Source organism: Loxodonta africana, chromosome 12, assembly GCF_030014295.1.
Source record: "Loxodonta africana isolate mLoxAfr1 chromosome 12, mLoxAfr1.hap2, whole genome shotgun sequence".
Lineage (NCBI taxonomy): Eukaryota > Metazoa > Chordata > Mammalia > Proboscidea > Elephantidae > Loxodonta > Loxodonta africana.
The window spans coordinates 47,688,803-47,710,937 of record NC_087353.1 but is presented as its reverse complement, the minus strand read 5'-3'; the positions used below and the strand labels follow the sequence as shown (position 1 = coordinate 47,710,937).

The 22,135-nt window shown below is 38.4% G+C and overlaps 1 protein-coding gene across 1 annotated transcript in view; it reads left to right on the top strand.

Annotated features, from left to right (window-relative positions):
* SPPL2A (signal peptide peptidase like 2A) overlaps positions 1 to 22,135 on the top strand; it is a 62,972-nt gene that overhangs the window by 6,692 nt on the left and 34,145 nt on the right. Inside the window, exons 2-5 of the mRNA XM_010600066.3 lie at positions 19,094 to 19,213; positions 19,526 to 19,708; positions 20,339 to 20,428; positions 20,928 to 21,061. Coding sequence (XP_010598368.1) covers positions 19,094 to 19,213; positions 19,526 to 19,708; positions 20,339 to 20,428; positions 20,928 to 21,061 — 527 coding nt within the window. The remainder of the gene's footprint in view (positions 1 to 19,093; positions 19,214 to 19,525; positions 19,709 to 20,338; positions 20,429 to 20,927; positions 21,062 to 22,135) is intronic.

The following is a 22,135-nucleotide window of genomic DNA, read 5'->3' as shown; positions in this document are numbered from 1 at the left end:
TCTTGGTGATTTGAGGTTCCCCTGTCTTTCTCTGCTCACTTCTCTTTTATATCTCAAAACAGATTGGCTCAGGATACAATCCAGTCTTGTAGATTGAATCCTGCCTCATTAACATAACTGCCTCCTATTCCACCTCTTTAACATCGTAGAGGTAGGATTTCCAATACGTAGGAAAATCACATCAATTACAGAGTGGAAGACAGCCACACAATATGAGGAATCATGGCCTATCCAAGTTGACACATATTTTTGGGGGACACAGCTCAGTCCATGACAGTTATGTTGCAAGTTTACATATTCTGTTTTAGAAATATGGATTTTTTTTTTTTAAATCTCAAGTTTTCATGGTATGTAAATTCTGTTGACAGAATTTGAAAGAAAGAAAATACCCTCATATTTGGTGTCTAAATATAGAGAAATAGCTTAATTTATAGATTTGTACAAAGAAAGATTTCAAGAGTGTCAACTGGAGAGTTAGTGGCATTCCCACATTGCCCCTTGAAACTGCAGGATTAAGTACATCTAGTGGGTAACAATACAAATAGCATGACCGTGGTTAATTTACAGACTGTGGAGGGGCGTGGGGAAACTGGGACTCAGTGACACATCCACCAAAGAATTTTGAAGGAACTCATTGGGAACTGCTGGCCAAAATACAAATATAGGCTATGCCAGCAGACTGCAGGTGCAGTGTAACTCTCACCTCTGGAGAAAATTCCTAAGGGGACTCTAGTGTGTACTGTCTAGAAGACTAGTGAGTTCCACCGCTATTTATGATGAGAACTATAACCTTATTATACCCTGGACCAACATCAGGGCATCCCCTGGAAACTTGTTAGAAATGCAAAATCTTGGGCCCCAACCCACACTTATAAATCAGAATATATGTTTTTAACAGAACATTAACGTTCAGGAAGCACTGATCTGTAATAAATAGTAAGAAATCGCTGTACAGATTACTAAGCATAATCTCCAGAAAAAAAGAAGAACCATGTTTGAATGATCTGTTAGAGCTGTTTTTCTCCCAGGAGATGTATGTGTGTGTGTGTGTAAAAAGTATATACAATGGAACATCTCAACCATTCTTATGCATTCAATTCAGTGACAGTTACATTCACCGTATTCATCACTGCCTGTCTCCAAGTGTTTTCATTACCCTTAATAGAAACACAGTGCTCCTTAAGCAGTAACTCCCCATTTCCCCATCCTTCTAGTCCCTGGTAACCACTAATAAACTTTGGTCTCTATGGACATGCATATTCTAGATATTTCAGGTTCATCCATGTCATATAGCATATATCAGAACTTCACTTTTCTTTATGGCTGAAAAATATTTTACTTTATGTATATCCAAAACCCAAACTCATTGCTGTCAAGTTGATTCTGACTAATAGCCACCCTATAGGACAGAGTAGAACTGCCCCGTAGGTTTTCCAAGGCTGTAATCTTTATAGGAGTAGACTGCCACATCTTTCTCCTACAGAGTGGCTGGTGAGTTCGAACTGCTGACTGTTTGATTAGCAGCCAAGCTTAACCACCATGCCGCCCAGTAGCACCACTTGTGTGTATGTACCACATTTTATTTATCTATTCATCTGTTGATAGACAGTTGAGTTGTTTCCACTTTTTGGCTTCTGCGAATAATGCTGTAATGAACATTGGTGTACAATTATCTGTTTGAGTCCCTGCTCCAATCTGTTGGGTATATATCTCAGAGAGGAATTGTTGGGTCATATGGTAATTCTATGTTTAATTTTTAGAGGAATCACTATACTGTTTTCCACAGCAGCTATACCATTTTACAATCTCACCAGCAATGGACGAGGGTTCTAATTTTTCCACATCCTCACCAACACTTGTTATTTTCTCTTTTTCTGGTAACAGCCATTCTAGTGGGCGTGAAATAGTATCTTGTTGTGGTTTTAATTTGCATTCCCCTAATGACTTTGATGTGCTTATTGACCATTTATGTATCTTCATATATATTCAGGTCTTTTGCCCTTCTTTTTTTTTAAACTTGAGTTGTTTGTCTTTTTGTTGTTGAGTTGTAGGAGTTCTTTGTGTATAGAGTAGCCCTCCACTTAAATGACAACCACTCCTTAAGTCAGTTCTGACATAAGTCGAATACCTCATTTAAAACTAACAGCTGATGCTTCTTATGATATGAAGTGCTGAATAAGATCATGCCATAGTTCTGGTCTACAGTGAAATCAGTGTCAGTGTCATAACATTGAAGTCGGAGTTGTAGCAGCTTTTGGGCTGTGCTCAGTTCAGTTGTTGTATGTTGTGACAGTTGAACATTGCCCAACTTTCTATCTGTTACAACTCCAGATAATGATGCTGACTTCATTGTAGACCAGACCATAGCCTGCTATCTGGCAGTGTTTTGAACAGTGAATCATAAAATTGAATATCTGCAAGTGAACATCTGAGAATGATAACATCAGCAAGTTATGTGCTGCAACATTGTATGTAGTACGTATTACTAACAGAAAGATGTATCAGAAAAAAAAAAACCCGAATGGTTGTAAGTGCAGTTCATTGTAACTGGAATACATTATAAGTCAGGGACTACCTGTATCCTGGGTATTAAGCCCTTACCAGATATATGGTTCCTCAAAATTTTCACCCAGTCTGTTAGTTGTGTCTTTCTTGATAAAAATCCTTTGATGCACTGAAGTTTTTAATTTGATGAAATCCTTTTTATCTATTTTGTCTTTTGCTGCTCATGCTTTTGGTGCCATTTTTAAGAATCCATTATCTTAAACTAGATCCCAAAGCATTACTCCTGTGTTTTATTCTAAGAGTTTTATGGTTTCAGTTCATAGATTTAGTTCTTTAATCCATTTTGAGTTAATTTTCATATATGGTGTATGCTAGAGCTTTTAAAGGGAATTAAGTATATTCATGGGTAAAGGTTAACATGGCATTATTCACAGCTTAATCTTGATCAGATGAGAATGGGCCAAGCTACAGAGCCCTGGCAGATCCGAAGGATGGCATGGATATAGGATGGGAGGTAGTATGTTAAATAACTATTTAGCTAGAGAAATCATTATTTTCAGAATGAGTATGTGAAGACTTGAACTTGGAAAATAAATCCAGTGTTGAAACTTCCTTTTGAAGGGGAAAGGGTACCAGACGAATAAACCAATAAACTTTGTGAAGAATCCTTGAACTGTGCTAATTGCTTGGACAGGTCTGTCCCCAGTAGGTTAATATTGGGTTAGTGAGACAGCATCAAGAGTCTATTGGAACTGAATCCAGGAATTCAAATGTGGGTGGTTAGAACTACAAGAGGCTAGAGTGAAAAACATGGGTGCAGCCCCAGGAGACAGACAAGGAGGTCAGTGCAAGACTGACTCGGTGTAAGTAAGCAGGTGAAATAAAACTCCTTATACATGTCTCTCTGTTGAAGGTCTGACTGAACTCAAAAAAAAAAAAAGAAGCCCTGCTGGTGCAGTAGTTAAGCACTGGGCTGCTAACTGAAAGGTTGGTGGTTCAAACCTGTTACCGCAAATTGCGTATTCGTGCCCCCTGCAGCAAAGCCAATACTGAGACAGGAGGAGGTAAGCAGTAAGAGGGCTTTATTGAATACCAGTATTCAAGAGACAGAGAGGGTTAAATTGCTCTCAAATTCCGTCTAAACCTAGAGGACTAATTGGAGAGTTTTTATAGAGGAAAGGTCAGGGTTTAAAGGTTTTCAGGAATGTTGGTTTTTCTTGGAGGTAGACACGATGATAAAGTGATCTATTATTGAAGTCCTGCAAGTCTCTTCATGCCATCCTGGAGTCCTGCAAGCCTCTTCATGCCATCCTGATTTCTGTCACAAGATGGATCTAAGCTTTGTTCAGCTACTTCAGTCTTGTGTTTTTTTTTCCTGGGGAGAGGAACATAGTTTAATCAACTAAAAATTGATTACCTTATTTTTCTTTAAAGGAACAGTGGTGGGACAGATTCCAGAGTAAGTAATTACGTTTCAAAGACTAGCTTATACAGCTATACTAAAACACTAGAAAATATATTCTTTCTACTTCCATACTAAAACACTAAAGAAAATGTGTTTTCTCTACTTCAAACCCACCAGCAGCTCCACAGGAGAAAGATGTGGCAGGTTGCTATGAGTCAGAATTGACTTGATGGCAGCGGATTAGGTTTTGGTTTTTGATCTCAAAAAGAAGGGGGGAAATAGTGCTCCTGTAAGGACGTGAGCATAGCGTACACCATTATTGTTGCTGTTTTAAAGACTTTTGGAAATCTTTATATTTTTTTTAATTGTGCTTTAGGTGAAAGTTTACAGAGCAAATTAGTTTCTCATTAAACAATACACAAATTGTTTTGTGACATTGGTTGCCAGCCCACAATGTGTCAGCATTCTCCCTGTCTCCACCCCTGGTTCCCTGTTTCTATTCATCCAGTTTTCCTGCCTACTCTTCTTTGCTTTTGGGCTGGTGTGCCCATTTAGTCTCGTATACACGATTGAACTACTAAGCACATTCCTCATGTGTGTTATTGTTTGCCCTATAAAAAAAACAAACCCGGTGCTGTCGAGTCGATTTCTGACTCATAGTGACCCTATAGTACAGAGTGGAACTGCCCCATAGAGTTTCGAAGGAGCACCTGGCGGATTCGAACTGCCGACCCTTTGGTTAGCAGCCGTAGTGCTTAACCACTACGTCACCAGGACCTGTCTAATCTTTGATTGAAGGGTGAACCTTGGGAATGACTTCAGCACTCAGTTAAAAGGGTATCCAGGGGCCATACTCTCAGGATTTCTCCAGTCTCTGCCAGACCAGCAAGTCTGGTCTTTTTGTGTGTGGGTGAATTTGAAATTTTGTTGTACATTTTTCTCCCACTCTGTCTGGGACCCTCTATTGTGATCTCTGTCAGAGCAATCAATGGCAGTAACCGGGCACCATCTAGTTGTTCTGGGCTCAATCTGGTAGAGGTTGTAGTAGTCATGGTCCACGAGTCCTTTGGACTAATCTTTGCCTTGTGCCTCTGGCTTGCCGTACCAAAAGCTCCTTAGGAGAAAAATGATCAAAGGCAACCAAAACATTAAGATAGACTTAAACATGAATATTCCTTGATTTGAAAAGAAGATGATATGGAATATGATTGAAATCAAGTGACTGGATAAAGTAATTCAGGAATTGTTCATGAGGTCTTAGCATACCAGAACAAGTAGGCACCCCATGAAGTTTTATGTGAAGTAAGTTTGAGTGAAAAAATATTATTTCACATCTTGGACTAGGAAACTTTCTTCCTTTGCATGTGAGGATGAACTAAGATGCCAAATATAAAAGCATTGGTGTGAGATTGATGATTTCATGGTCCTGAAGGACGTGGTTTCAAGACCAGCAGTTGTAGGAGCTGGCCTGAAGAGGAAGGATTTGAGGCAAGCAGCAAGGTGCAGTTGTCATGGGGAAAGGAGTTCCATGAAGCTATAAAAAACAAAAACAAAAACATGAAGCTATAAAAAAAAAGAGTCCTAAAATTGAGTGTATTTGAAAGTATATAGGGAAAGGACTTAATGTTTGGGAGGAACTGATTAAGTATTAGAAGAATTTGAGGGGTGGTGTGAGACCCATGACAGAATTGTAGAGGGGCAGCAATATACGTGACTAACATTAAAACTGAAGTGTGAGGGCCGGACACTAAAAAGAGAGGTTCTTGGAGGTCCAGCAGTATGAAGTGATAGCACAGTTGAAAGACTGCCTGTCTGGATTTGGGAGAGCTGTTTTAATCTTGGCCTTGAGATTGACTGACCACGTCATTTTGATCATTTGGACCTGTTTGAGCTAAAATGAAGGGAACTAGACTATGTTATCTCTAAAGCCCTCCTAGTTCTTGATAGTAATCTTTTTACTCAGAAAATAGTTTAATTACAAATTGAAAATATACACAGATTTTTTTAAAGAGTTGAATAAAGTCATAAAAGACCAGACCACAGGTGATAACAAAGGGAAAATTCAGATGTTTTAGAGCATGCCACTAACTTGTTAGTTGCCATCAAGTGAATTCTGATTCATGGAGACTTCCATTAGAGTAGAACTGTGTTCCATAGGGTTTTCAAGGCTGTGACTTTTCGGAAGCAGATCACCAGACCTGTCTTCGGAGGTGTCTCTGAGTGGGTTCAAAACATCAGCCTTTCAACTAGTAGTCGAGTGCTTAACCATTTGCACCACCCAGGGACTCCTGTCAGTAATTTAGAAGATATTAAGGGAAGTATTCTGCTCTTCCACCATAGGGTCTTTGTGAAATGATGTAATACTAGTCTGGGTGGACCATGGGTATTACCTAATTTGGCACTACTAATAATTGAAAAAAGGAGTTCTGGTGGCACCGTGGTTAAGCGATCAGCTGCTAACCAAAAGGTCAGTAGTTCAAACCCACCAGCTCCTCTGTGGGAGAAAGATGTGACAGTTTGCTTCCATAAAGATTTACAGTCTTAGAAACCCAATAGAGCAGTTCTGCTCTGTCTTATAGGGTTGCTATGAGTCAGGATCGACCTGACAGCAGTGGGCAGGCTTATTTTACTCAACATAATATTTTCAACATTCATCCATGTTGTTGTAGCATGTATTAGAACTTCATTTCTCTTCATGGCTGAATAATATCCCCCCATTGTATGTATCGGGTGTTTTTAATCTCACAATAAGATATAATTTTTTGTTTTGTGTTTCACCTTTTTTTAAACAGTTGCACCCCTGCCCTTTTATTTTTTTTTTAACACCTTTACTGAAATATAATTCACATGCCATGCAACACACCCCATTTAAAGATGTGCAGTTCACTGGTTTTTAGTATATTCACAGATATGTGCAGCCATCAGCACAATCAATTTTATAGCATTTTATCACCACAAGCAGAAAACACGTACTTTTTAGCTATCACCCCCCATACCCTACCTCCTCCAGCCCTAAGCATCCACTAATCTTATATTTCTTTTGTATCTCATAAAGTACTTGGCAGAGTGCCAGATGTATTATCATTAATAATAGCTGCCATTTATTAGGAGCTTAATATGTGCAAACAATTGAATTACCCAATTTAATCCTCAGGACAACTCCATCTGAAGGCTGAGAATACTGAAGGTTAAGACAGGTTAAGTCACTTGCCCAATACTACATAGCCAGTAAGTGGTGAAATGGGCATTCTGTCCCAGGTCTCTAACACTAAAACTCATGTTCTTAATCTCTATTTTGTTTTTTTTTAATTATTGTGCTTTAAGTGAAAGTTTACAGATCAACTCAGTCTCTCTTACAAAAATTTATATACACCTTGCTGTGTACTCCTAGCTGCTCATTCCTCCTCTCCAGCCTGTATTCCCTGTGTCCACTTAACCAGCTCCTGTCCTTCTCTGCCTTCTCATCTCGCCTCCAGACAGGAGCTGCCCACATAGTCTCATGTATCTGCTTGAGCCAAGAAGCTCACTCTTCACCAGTATCATTTTCTGTCTTACAGTCCAGTCCAATCCCTGTCTGAAGAGTTGGCTTTGGGAATGTTTCCTGTCTTGGGCTGACAAAAGGTCCGGAGACCATGACCTCCCGGGTCCCTCTAGTCTCAGTCAGACCATTAAGTCTGGTCCTTTTACATCATGCTCCTAATCTTTATATCATATTTGCTGAAGTAAATGGAAGTAAGTTAAAGCTATGCAATCTGTATGAGAAAATTTTACCAAAATAATTAAAAATATAGCACAAATGCTTAACTTGTTCTAGGTTTGCTTGCTTAATCATATTTGCTCTACTTTATATCCAGTACTAACTATTCTAGAATCATGTACTTTCATCTTTTATACTAGTCTTCTGCCAGCATTCATTTTGCCTTAGTAATTCCTATGTCAATGAGTTTGCTTTTATCAGTGATAAATTTTCTGCAATTATAGGAAAGATTATAATCCCTTTATAGGAATAAATCTTATTTATTTTTTGACATCTTTGTACCTCCTCGGACATACAAGCTATTTTTTAGTCTCTTAGTTTTTGTAATTGTAAAAGTAATGCAGAATATTATACAGTTGCATAAATGGAAGTACTGTGTATGTATAGGTATAGGTATGAAAAATCTAACAATTTAAATTTTAGAAAAGCTATAGATCAGTATCATCCTATATGTATAATACAAACTATCTGCAATACGTATGTAGATATTTATATTTATGTATATTTCTCTGAAATAGTCATAGACAGCGTCTAAGAGTGTGACCATGAGTGCCAGGATGAGAGGAGAGGAACCTTAGATATGCCCTTTTGTTTTGTTTAAATGTTTTTTCCTTTTATTTATTTCTCTCTCTGATGATTTCACCGGCGTCCCTGGGTGGTGCGAAGTGTTAACACATTGGCTGCTAACCGAATGGTTGGCTGTTTGAGTACACGCAGAGATGCCTCAGAAGAAAAGCCTGGTGATCTGCTTCTGAAAAATCAGCCATTGAAAACCCTATGGAGCAGTTCTCCTCTGACACACTTGGGGTCACAATGAGTCAGAATCAACTCGACAGCAACTGGTTGGCGGGTCTTTTCATACCCTCACCTTTGCCTTTGTTTTCCTTTACTCTTTTTTGATAGTCTGATGTGTAGCTTTCCATATCTTTCTTCAAGCTCACATATACATACAGATACATATAAAGAGTTTTTTTGGTCATTATTTTTATAAAAATGGGATTATGCTATAATTATCTCTCTGGAACTTCCTTTTCTCACTGTGGACATCTTTCTCACTAATGAGAAGGCGAACTTTCTTTTTAATGGTCATTTTTGGTCATTATTTTTATAAAAATGGGATTATGCTATACTTATCTCTCTGGAACTTCCTTTTCTCACTATGGACATCTTCTTTCCTACTAATGAGAAGGTGAACTTTCTTTTTTAATGGATGCATACTCTGCCATATCATAATTCAGAAGGCTCCCTGTTGGTGGCAGTTGATTTTTTTTTCCTGCTATAACAAATAGCATTGCAGTGAATATCTTTAAACATTTATCTTTGTGCATGTGTATAAAATATCTGTAAGATATTAGAAAGAGGATTCTATCAATACGTATTTTTTGTAGGCACTGCCAGACTGTCTACAGAAAAGGTTATACCACTTCTGCAGCAATGTGCACAGGTAGATCCCAGATCCTAGTTTCCAAATATCATTCCTGTCTAAAGGAACTTAGTGGAATGGTTGGTTCCTGATCTGTAGCAGGTGAAGTTCAAGGTGAGCCTAGGATATCTCGTGCCAAAAACCAAGAATGTCAAAAGAGTACAAAGAGCCAGCTGGAAGAAACTCTACTGGCCAATAATTATTGTAATTATAACACATCGAATTAAAAAAAGAAAACGAGTCTCTATTGATGCTAAGCAAAAGGTAATAGGGGGAGGGAATAAAGTTCTTTTTAAAGAATGGCAGCCGATAACTGTAGAAGGAATGATAGTATTAAAAAAGTTCATCATTTTGCAACCCCCACTGTAATATGTAAAATTAAGTTTAGGCAAGGGTCATCATAGAGGCCATCGCATGGTGCCACAGATTACTTACCAAGCATAAAGGGGAAAGTATACCTTTGCACTGGAGAAATTTTGCAGTTACTACCCTACCCAGATGATCAAACTCAGCATCACTAAGGGCGAGACATCCTGACATTATGTGCCGATTTGTTGGATGCAATAAGAAGTACCCAAATCGTTTACACAGTATTCTTTCCAAAAATGTTTAACTTAAATCTAATCAAGCCTCATGATTATCTGCAGGATTATCTTCTGTAGTTCAAATTATAGATGATCCAACTGTGTGACCTTAAGGAGCCCTGGTGGAGCACTAGTTAAGGACTTGGTTGCTAACCGAAAGATTGACTGTTGGAACCCCAGGAAAAAGATGTTGCAGTCTGCTTCTGTAAAGATCACAGCCTTGGAAACCTTAGGAGGCAGTTCTGCTCTGTCCTGTAGGGTTGCCAAGAGTCAGAATTGACTGGACAGCAAATTTTTTTTTTGTGTGTGTGGCCTTAGGCACGTTACTGTAGTAATGTTTCTGAGTCTTAGAGCCTTCATTTGTAAAACAGGAATTCTAATGTCTCTTAAAAGGGTTATCGAATCCAGATAAATGTATGGAAAAAATGTAGCCTATAGTTTGGTGTATCATAAGAATTTTAACATATTACTTCAGCTCTGCTGTCAGAATAGATTCATGGTCACCAAGTATGCTACTGAATGAAAACTACATTTTTCTTTTTCCCAGATAATTTCCTTATCTAATTATTCTGTACAATTTCATGACATGTTTTATGAATTCCCTGCACTTGCTTAGATACCTAAGCTAATGAAGCCCTGAGCATGGCAGAAAACCCTTTAATCCCGTATTCAAGGGACTTTAACTAGGAGAGCATGGAGTAGAGTAGCTCTTTGCTCTAGAAATTTGGATTGATCTCTATGCAATTACCTATTTTATAACTCCAAATCATCAAATATCAGCAGTTTAATGTTGTTTAACCTAGTATGTGCTAGTGGCAGAGGCTGAGTACATCAGCTTTATTTCCCAAGCAATCTTCCTCCCCTCCTCCCCCATAGTTTTAGGGAAAGATTGCTCAGAGGAGAGAAGAAGGATTTGGATTGATCCAGGCTTGGAGGGAATCGTGATGTGGAATGGCATTCGGATTGTCTTAGGATATTTCTCCCTTTCCATACACACCATGTATAATAGTTATTTATTTATTTATAATAATTTTTATTGAGCTTTAAGTGAACATTTACAAATCAAGTCAGTCACATATAAGCTTATATACACCTTACTCCATACTCCCGCTTACTCTCCCCATAATGAGTCAGCCCGCTCCCTCCTTCCAGTCTCTCCTTTCATGATAATTTTGCCAGTTGCTAACCCTGTCTACCCTCCTATCTCCCCTCCAGACAGGAGATGCCAACACAGTCTCAAGTGTCCACCTGATATAAGTAGCTCACTCTTCATCAGCCTCTCTCTCCAACCCATTGTCCAGTCCCGTCCATGTCTGATGAGTTGTCTTCGGGAATGGTTCCTGTCCTAGGCCAACAAAAGGTTTGGGGACCATGACTGCCGGGATTCTCCTAGTCTCAGTCAGACCATTAAGTCTGGTCTTTTAATGAGAATTTAGGGTCTGCATCCCACTGACCTCCTGCTCCCTCAGGGGTTCTCTGTTGTGCTCCCTGTCAGGGCAGTCCTCGGTTGTGGCCGGGCACTATTTAGTTCTTCTGGTCTCAGGATGATGTAAGTCTCTGGTTCATGTGGCCCTTTCTGTCTCTTGGGCTCATAGTTATCGTGTGACCTTGGTGTTCTTCATTCTCCTTTGATCCAAGTGGGTTGAGACCAATTGATGCATCTTAGATGGCCGCTTGTTAGCATTTAAGACCCCAGATGCCACATTTCAAAGTGGGATGCAGAATGTTTTCATGATAGAATTGCTTTGCCAGTTGACTTAGAAGTCCCCTTAAGCCATAGTCCCCAAACCCCCGCCCTTGCTCCGCTAACCTTTGAAGCATTCAGTTTATCCCGGAAACTTCTTTGCTTTTCGTCCAGTCCAGTTGAGCTGACCTTCCCTGTATTGAGTATTGTCCTTCCCTTCACCTAAAGTAGTTCTTATCTACTATCTAATCAATAAATAACCCTCTCCTCCCCTCTCTCCCTCCCCACCTCATAACCACAAAAGTATGTGTTCTTCTCGGTTTATACTATTTCTCAAGATCTTATAATAGTGGTCTTATACAATATTTGTCCTTTTGCCTCTGACTCATTTCGCTCAGCATGATGCCTTCCAGGTTCTTCCATGTTATGAAACGTTTCACAGATTCCTCACTGTTCTTTATCAATGCGTAGTATTCCATTGTGTGAATATACCACAATTTATTTACCCATTCATCCGTTGATGGACACCTTGGTTGCTTCCAGCTTTTTGCTATTGTAAACAGAGCTGCAATAAACATGGGTGTGCATATATCTGTTCGTGTAAAGGCTCTTATTTCTCTCGGATATATTCCCAGGAGTGGGATTTCTGGGTTGTATGGTAGTTCTAATTTTTAAGAAAACGCCAGGTAGATTTCCAAAGTGGTTGTACCATGTTACATTCCCACCAGCAGTGTATAAGAGTTCCAATCTCTCCGCAGCCTCTCCAACATTTATTATTTTGTGTTTTTTGGATTAATGCCAGCCTTGTTGGAGTGAGATGGAATCTCATCGGAGTTTTAATTTGCATTTCTCTAATGGCTAATGATCGAGAGCATTTTCTCATGTATCTGTTAGCTGCCGGAATATCTTCTTTAGTGAAGTGCGTGTTCATATCCTTTGCCCACTTCTTGATTGGGTTGTTTGTCTTTTTATGGTTGAGTTTGAACAGAATCACATAGATTTTAGAGATCAGGCGCTGGTCGGAGATGTCATACCTGAAAATTCTTTCCCAATCCGTAGGTGGTCTTTTTACTGTTTTGGTAAAGTCTTTAGATGAGCATAGGTGTTTGATTTTTAGGAACTCCCAATTATCTGGTTTCCCTTCGTCATTTTTGGTAATGTTTTGTATTGTGTTTATGCCTTGTATTAGGGCTCCTAACGTTGTCCCTATTTTTTCTTCCATGATCTTTATCGTTTTAGTGTTTATGTTTAGGTCTTTGATCCACTTGGAGTTAGTTTTTGTGCATGGTGTGAGGTATGGGTCCTGTTTCATTTTTTTGCAAATGGATATCCAGTTACGCCAGCACCATTTGTTAAAACAACTATCTTTTCCCCAATTAACTGACACTGGGCCTTTGTCAAATATCAGCTGCTCATATGTGGATGGATTTATATCTGGGTTCTCAATTCTGTTGCATTGGTCTATGTGCCTGTTGTTGTACCAGTACCAAGCTGTTTTGACTAGTGTGGCTGTATAATATGTTCTAAAATCAGGTAGAGTGAGGCCTCCCACTTTCTTCTTCTTTTTCAGTAATGCTTTACTTATCCGGGGCTTCTTTCACTTCCATATGAAGTTGGTGATTTGTTTCTGCATCACATTAAAAAATGTCCTTGGAATTTGGATCGGAACTGCATTGTATGTATAGATTGCTTTTGGTAGAATAGACATTTTTACTATGTTAAGTCTTCCTATCCATAAGCAAGGTATGTTTTTCCACTTAAGTATGTCCTTTTTAGTTTCTTGCAGTAGTACTTTCTAGTTTTCTTTGTATAGGTCTTTTACATCTTGGTAAGATTTATTCCTAAGTATTTTATCTTCTTGGGGGCTACTGTGAATGGTATTCATTTGGCGATTTCCTCTTCGATGTTCTTTTTGTTGATGTAGGGGAATCCAAGTGATTTTTGTATGTTTATCTTATAACCTGAGACTCTGCCAAACTCTTCTATTAGTTTCAGTAGTTTTCTGGAGGATTCCTTAGGGTTTTCTGTGTATAAGATCATGTCATCTGCAAATAGTGATGATTTGACTTCTTCCTTGTCAATCCAGATGCCGTTTATTTCTCTGTCTAGCCTAATTGCTCTGGCTAGGACCTCTAGCACAATGTTGAATAAGAGCAGTGATAAAGGGCATCCTTGTCTGGTTCCCGTTCTCAAGGGAAATGCTTTCAGGCTCTCTCCATTTAGAGTGATGTTGGCTGTTGGCTTTGTATAGAAGCCCTTTATTATGTTGAGGAATTTTCCTTCAATTCCTATTTTGCTGAGAGTTTTTATCATAAATTGATGTTGGACTTTGTCAAATGCCTTTTCTTCATCAATTGATAAGATCATTTGGTTTTTGTCTTTTGTTTTATTTATATGGTGGATTACATTAATGGTTTTTCTAATATTAAACCAGCCTTGCATACCTGGTATAAATCCCACTTGGTCGTGGTGGATTATTTTTTTGATATGTTGTTGAATTCTGTTGGCTAGAATTTTGTTGAGGATTTTTGCATCTATGTTCATGAGGAATATAGGTCTGTAATTTTCTTTTTTTGTGATGTCTTTACCTGGTTTTGGTATCAGAGATATGTTGGCTTCATAGAATGAGTTAGGTAGTATTCCATCATTTTCTATGCTTTGAAATACCTTTAGTAGTAGTGGTGTTAACTCTTCTCTGAAAGTTTGTTGGAAGTCTGCAGTAAAGCCATCCGGGCTAGGGCTTTTTTTGGTTGGGAGTTTTTTGATTACCTTTTCAATCTCTTTTTTTGTTATGGGTCTATTTAGTTGTTCTACTTCTGATTGTGTTAGTTTAGGTAGGTAGTGTTTTTCTAGGAATTCATCCATGTGTAGGTTTGCAAATTTGTTAGAGTACGATTTTTCATAATAATCTGATATGATTCTTTTAATTTCAGTTGTGTCTGTTGTGATGTGGCCCATCTCGTTTCTTATTCGGGTTATTTGTTTCCTGTATTTCTTTAGTCAGTCTAGCCAATGGTTTTTATCAATTTTGTTAATTTTTTCAAAGAACCAGCTTTTGGCTTTGTTAATTCTTTTAATTGTTTTTCTGTTCTCTAATTCATTTAGTAAAGCTCTAATTTTTATTATTTGTTTTCTTCTGGTGCCTGATGGATTCTTTTGTTGCTCGCTTTCTATTTGTTCAAGTTGTAGGGACAGTTCTCTGATTTTGGCTCTTCCTTCTTTTTTATGTGTGCATTTATCGATATAAATTGACCTCTGAGTACTGCTTTTGCTGTGTCCCAGAGGTTTCGATAGGAAGTGTTTTCATTCTTGTTGCATTCTATGAATTTCCTTATTCCCTCCTTAATGTCTTCTATAACCCAGTCTTTTTTCAGCAGGGTATAGTTCAGTTTCTAGGTATTTGATTTCTTTTCCCTAACTTTTCTGTTATTGATTTCCACTTTTATGGCCTTGTGGTCTGAGAAGATGCTTTGTGATATTTCGATGTTTTGGATTCTGCAAAGGTTTGTTTTATGACCTAATATGTGATCTAGAGAATGTCCCATGTGCGCTAGAAAAAAAGGTATACTTCGCAGCAGTTGGGTGGAGAGTTCTGTATAAGTCTATGAGGTCAAGTTGGTTGATTGTAGCAATTAGGTCTTCCATGTCTCTCTTGACCTTCTTACTGGAAGTCGTATCCTTCTCCGAAAGTGGTGTGTTGAAGTCTCCTACTATAAATGTGGAGGTGTCTATCTCACTTTTCAGTTCTGTTGAAGTTTGTTTTATGTATCTTGCAGCCCTGTCATTGGATGCATAAATATTTAATATGGTTATATCTTCCTGGTCAATTGTCCCTTTAATCATCGTGTAGTGTCCTTCTTTATCCTCTGTGGTGGATTTAACTTTGAAGTCTATTTTGTCAGAAATTAATATTGCTGCTCCTGCTCTTTTTTGCTTGTTTGCTTGATATATTTTTTTTCCATCCTTTGAGTTTTAGTTTGTTTGTGTCTCTAAGTCTAAGGTGTGTCTCTTGTAGGCACCATATAGATGGATCGTGTTTTTTTATCCAGTCTGAGACTGTCTGTCTCTTTATTGGTGCATTTAGTCCATTTACATTCAGCGTAATTATAGGTAAGTATGTGTTTAGTGCTGTCATTTTGATGCCTTTTTATGTGTGTTGTTGACAATTTCATTCTTCCACTTTTTGTGCTGAGATGGTTTTCTTTGTAAATTGTGTGTTCCTCATTTTCTTAGTGTTTGACTTTATGTTTGCTGAGTCATTATGTTTTTCTTGGTTTTTATTTTGAGGTATGGAGTTGTTATACCTCTTTGTGGTTACCTTAATATTTACCCCTATTTTTCTAAGTAAAAACCTAACTTGTATTGTCCTATATCGCCTTGTATCCCTCTCCATATATCAGTTCTACGCCACCTGTATTTAGTCCCTCTTTTTGATTATTGTGATCTCTTACATATTGACTTCAGTGATTCCCTGTTTTGAGTGTTTTTTTCTTTTTAAAATTAATCTTAATTTGTTTTTGTGATTTCCCTATTTGAGATGATATGACGATGTTCTTTTCTGTGATCTTGTATTGTGCTGGTATCTGGTATTATTGGTTTTCTGGCCAAAGAATTTCCTTTAGTATTTCTTGTAGCTTTGGCTTGGTTTTTGGAAATTCTCTAAGTTTGTGTTTATCTGTAAATGTTTTAATTTTGCCTTCGTATTTGAGAGAGAGTTTTGCTGGATATATGATCCTTGGCTGGCAGTTTTTCTCCTTCAGTGCTGTATATATATGTCATCCCATTGCCTTCTTGACTGCATGGTTTGTGCTGAGTAGTCTGAACTTATTCTTATTGATTCTCCTTTGTAGGAGACCTTTCTTTTATCCCTGGCTGCTTTTAAAAGTTTATCTTTGGTTTTGGGAAGTTTGATGATAATATGTCTTAGTGATTTTCTTTTTGGATCAATCTTAAATGGGGTTCGATGAGCATCTTGGATAGATATCCTTTCGTCTTTCATGATGTCAGGGAAGTTTTCCGCCAATAGATCTTCAACTATTCTCTCTGTTTTTTCTGTTATTCCTCCCTGTTCTGGGACTTCAGTCACACGCAAGTTATTTTTCTTGATAGAGTCCTATGTGATTCTTACGGTTTCTTCATTTTTTTTTAATTCTTTTATCTGATTTTTTTCCAGCTATATTAGTGTCAGTTCCCTGGTCCTCCAGATCCCCCACCCTGCATTCCAATTGCTCAAGTCTGCTCCTCTGACTTCCTATTGAGTTGTCTAATACTGTAATTTTTCTGTTAATCTTTTGGATTTCTGAATGCTGTCTCTCTATGGATTCTTGGAACTTATTAATTTTTCCACTATGTTCTTGAATAATCTTTTTGATTTCTTCAACTGCTGTATCAGTGTGTTCCTTGGCTTTTTCTGTAGATTGCCTTATTTCATCTCTGACGTCATCCCTGATGTCTTGAAGCATTCTGTAAATTAGTTTTTTATATTCTACATCTGGCAATTCCAGGATTGTATCTTCATTTGGGAAAGATTTTGATTCTTTCGTTTGGGGGGTTGTAGAAGCAGTCATGGTCTGCTTCTTTATGTGGTTTGATATCGACTGCTGTCTCCGAGCCATCTCTAAGGTATTGTAGTGATTTATTCTGTATTTTCTCACTGAGTCTTATCTTGTTTTGTTTTCTTTCAATATACGTAGATGAGCTTCTAGACTGCGCTGTCTTGATTGTTGTAGCCCTTGAATCACTTATGTCCTATTACCAGCTGGTTTGGGCCATTACCAGATATATAAGCCTAAGAGTCCACCCACTATTCTTGAGTGGAGTCTCATTTTGGGTCATCAAGTGTATGGTGCAGACTGTCAAGTATCCACCTAGAGAAGTAGTGGTGATAGTTTTGTGCACCCGATTCCAGTAGCAGCAGGGTTTCACACTCCAGGGGGGCCAGGTTGCTGACAGGCTTCCCCCAAGTGCTAGTGAGGTAGGTTTGTCTCTATTTCTAAAGCACTTTGGTGGGTGGGCTCTGCAGCTGTACCTTAGGCCCCCAATGAAAGTACCTCTACAGATTGGTAGGTGTCACCCTCCTTAGACCCCTAAGGCAGGAGGCTAGGTGGTCTGTGGGAAGTTTCAGCCCTCAGTTCCCTGTTGTGGGTCATGAGGGCTCTGTTGAATATGCAGAGATATCAGACCTGGGAAAGTTGTCTTTCCAGTAGTCCACTAAAACAATTACAGTCAGATCCCTATCAGAAATGCCTTTGCATTATAATAGCCACCTTGTACCCTGTAGGGATGAAAGCCCAAGACTGTGGATCACATATGTTTGGCTGGAGCTGGTTCTGTGTTTTTTGTCTAATTAGGGAAGGATTTTTGGTCCCTGGGTTTTTTGTAACTGCTTCTCTCAGGCCAGGAGAATGGGTTAGGAAAAGACCAAAAAAAAAAAAAGAAAGAAAGAAAAACCACAGGACACTTCACTCTCTGGCTCAGGAAATTCCAATATTAATGAAGCCGCCTGGGAAGGGGAGGGGAGGGTTCAGATAAATAGGAGAGGGTAGCACTCCTGAATATAGACAAAGTTACTTATCTTGCTTGGGATGACTGTTTTATCTGAGATTCCCGAGGGGCGCGTGGACTGTGTGCACTGGCTGGGTAAAGATTGCTCCCGAGGGTCAGGCCTGCGTCCCGTGCTTGTGCTGTCTCAGAAGCCGTGGTCCGTTCTTCCGTTCCCAGTCCAAAGCCCAGCGCCAAGGTTCCCCGGCTGGGACACCGCACTCCAGGCTCCAAAACCAGTCGCTGCCTCCCGGTGACTTCTCCTGTCAGCCGCGTCGCTGCGCTGCCTGCGTGTACTGGCTGGGCTTCCCGTGAGGTCACTTCTGGGGGCTAGGGCTGCATCCCGTGTTTGCGCCGTCTCAGGACGCCGTGCTCAGCTCCCGTGCGCCCAGTCCAAAGTGCAGTGCCAAGGTTTCCTGACTGGAACGCTGGCTCCAGCCTCTGAAAACAGTCGCTGCTTCCCCGTGGTTGTTCATTCTCAGTCTCTGTCACTCAGGTCAACTCTTTAGATCTGTGTTTGATGGTCGGGGTTCGTAGATTGTCATGTATGTGATCGATTCACTTGTTTTTCCGAGTCTTTGTTGCAAGAGGGATCCGAGGTAGCTTCTACCTAGTCAGGCATCTTGGCCCCACCTGCAATAGTTATGTTTTGAGTCACTTCTTACATTTTGTCTTTTCCTACTGGGTAATAAGAATGAGGGAAAAGGAAGGAATCTTATCTAGCTCCTCTTTCTCCTTACATTAAACTTTGCATTGGTCTTTCTGAGTAGGCAGTTGCAGAATCTGGAGAACTTGAGAAATGTTCAGTTTCGAGTTTCAGTTGGTTCCCTTCTAAAGATAGCAATGAAGTAATAACTCAAAGGAATTTGTAAGAAAAGTTTCAGACTATGAGGGAGTACCAAAGTTACTGTATCATAGCAAGAATCCCCCTGGGATATGGCCCTTACAGTAAGCTCCATACTGTATTCCTATAAGAAAGTGACTTATCTTCCTTAAAGAATAGGGCAAATGTGTACAGTTTTAGTATCCCCAAGTCGTTGTTTTTTTCTCTTCAAACAAGAAGAAATAAGTTCATTGCAAGACCTTTCCTCTTAATGAAATATGGTCATACTTGTATACAAATAGCTTTACTAACATCCTTATTTGTTGGCAAACCAAATTACTGCCAATGTGAAAATTATAATTCATGTTCTAGACAGCTGCTCAGGAAGCAATCCTGCATGCATCTGGAAATGGCAGCACTTTACCATCTAAAGACTACTGCATGCTATATAACCCTCATTGGACAGCTCTTCCAAGTACCCTAGAAAATGCAGTAAGTAAATCAGTTTCAGTTATTCTTAAATGTAAAGGCTTGACAAGGTGAGTATGAGTGATAATTATGTTTTAGCATGTGAACTAGTTGTGATATATGATGATTAATAAATAATTATTGATTTTGCTAAGATATTTTTTTCTCTGTGGGAAAATCAAGTTGGAGAATTTTTAAATACTTCTAAGCCTGGTTGTTTGTCATAAAACGTTTCTAATTTAAAAGAATGGTGTATTAAATCAGTATTGATGTGTTGTCACTCAGCATTTAGAGTAAAATGATATTTGTCATGTTAAAAACATTTTTTATTTTCAGACTTCCATTAGTTTAATGAACCTCACTACCACACCACTGTGCAACCTCTCTGATATTCCTTCTACTGGGATAAAGGACAGAGCAGTTGCGGTGCAGTGGGGAACCTGCCATTTTCTTGAAAAGGCCAGAATTGCACAGAGAGGAGGTGCTGAAACGTTGTTGGTTGCCAATAACAGTGTCCGAGTAAGTTGTGAAATTGTAATTACTTTCTTTTGCGCTCATGAGACCAAATTTCACAGGAATTGAATTAACTTCTGTGTATGCAGTTTAGGGGTTGAGTTTTGAATAGTCTGGTGGTATGATTCTTTTTAATGAGAAGCGCTTGATCTGATGGGCATTTAATTGGAAAATTCTGTAGTTTTTATTCTGTTCCTAGAATAGACAAGACTTTGTTAGAAACAAATTAAACCTCAAATCCCAAGAATGTACCATGGGCGCACTGCTGCAGGGTCACTGGGTTGACCCTACTCAGTAAAGTTGAGAGTGGCAGATACTGTCCATGTTAACGCATATTCCTATGTTCCTTCATTGTGTGTGTGTGCACATATCAGTTTAAGTTTATGCTAAAAGGATGCCAATGTTCTTTTTTGATGGAGCAGTCCAGTTTTCCAGTTTTGCATTTTGGTTGATATTTTTTTCAAAGAAAACCATGTTTTTTGAGAACTGTTTCTACAATATTAAGAAAGAGTATCTGAAACTTTAATCCTTTGAAAAAGAGATGTAGTGTTTATATTTAATGGAGTCATTTGCATTATTTTTATTCTGTAAGTATGCCAGTAGTTCGTAAGTTTTCATAATGTTTTTTTCTTTTAGTATCCTCCCTCAGGGAACAAATCCGAATTTCATGATGTGAGAATACTGATTGCATTTATAAGCCATAAAGACTTGAAAGATATGAAGCAGGTAAATTAAATGAAGTTTAAGAACAGTGCCACTTCTTACTTTTAATCACTGATATTTAATTTGAATTATTATATATGCTCCATTTGCTAATAAGCAGCTGTAAAGGCCTGTCAAGTCTTTATCTGGGAAGTGCTCACCTCCCACTTGGTACAAAGCTCTCTCAGAGCCATTTTATTACAAAGGATGTTTATTTGTTTTGGCTTCTTGTAAAATCTCTTCTGTCATGTCATTTATCAAAACTTTAAATCCCTGAACAAAATGTGATTTTAGGGAGCACTGCACTTTCAAGATTTAATAAACAAACAAAAAAAGATTTAATAAACCAAAGCATAACCTCATAATTTTGACTACAGAATATATCATGGTGTCAAACATACTTCTAGTATTCTTGACCCTCTAATGTAGTGTCCATTCTAGAGTGAAATGTGGAATATTGCTGCTACACTCTACAGTAGAGAGAAAATTAATTCCTGTGTTTAACTGTTATTTTGCCTTTCAGACTCTTGGAAATAACATTACCGTGAAAATGTATTCTCCATCATGGCCTAACTTTGACTATACTATGGTAGTTATTTTTGCGATTGCTGTGTTCACTGTGGCATTAGGAGGATACTGGAGTGGACTAACTGAATTGTAAGTTTAATTAAACTTAGGTGATTTTCTGGTAAACGGCTAAAAAAATTATTGTTTGATAATGATTTTAATCATGTAACAACATTTAAGAATTTTCCCTGACCTCAGAATGTAGTGTTGATAAGACCAGATTACAGGCCCATCCTTGTATAGGCCATTTATCTTTTCACTGAGAACAAGGGAGTTACAAATCCTCTGACTCTTCTGTTGGCGGGGAAACATTGAAATCGTAACAGACTCTTCTAAATTAAAATGTTTAATTATCTCTCCCAGGAAAGCTGAAGATACTTAATATCATAACATGCCTATTTGCTTAGAATGGAAGAAAATAAAGAGAAGACGGGGAATTTTTTAGTCACTCCTGAGTCGGGTCATCACATTGTGGCCTCATCATTATGCTTAATGCTTTAGGAATTCTAAGAGTATTAGGCATGTTCATATTTTAATATAAATATAACCCTACTGCTGTTGAGTTGATTCTGACTCATAGCAACCCTATAGGACAGAGTGGAACTGCCCTATAGGGTTTCCAAGGCTGTAAATCTTTACAGAAGCATATTGCCGTATCTTTTTCCTAGGGAGCAGCTGGTGGGGTTGAACTACCAACCTTTTGGTTAGCTGCTGAGTGCTTAACCACTGTTCCACCAGGGCTCCTAATTTAAATATAGAAATTCCAAATGCACATAAAATTTGGATTTCCATATTTAATAACAACCTGAATCCCAGCTTCTTAGAGTTAGTCATCTTTGGCTCTAGATAAAAGCAGGCAATATAATTTAGAAGGATTAGTTCGTATTCTTAGCTCTAAATGAAAACATTTGCTCAGAGCATATTGTTTCATGCATAAAGGACAATATATTCACCTTGCGACTTCATCTATAAGTTCAGATAAAAAGAGCTTATTTGTAACTAAATGAAGCTAAGCTTATTTGTAATTTCTTAAATACTAAAATTTAATTTACCTACATCAAGAGGGAGATCTTAGAGTTTAACAAATATATGTTCCAGGAGTACTGAGCTTTAAACATTTTATATACTTGGGAAGAATGTTTCAATGTATATTGGTCACATTTG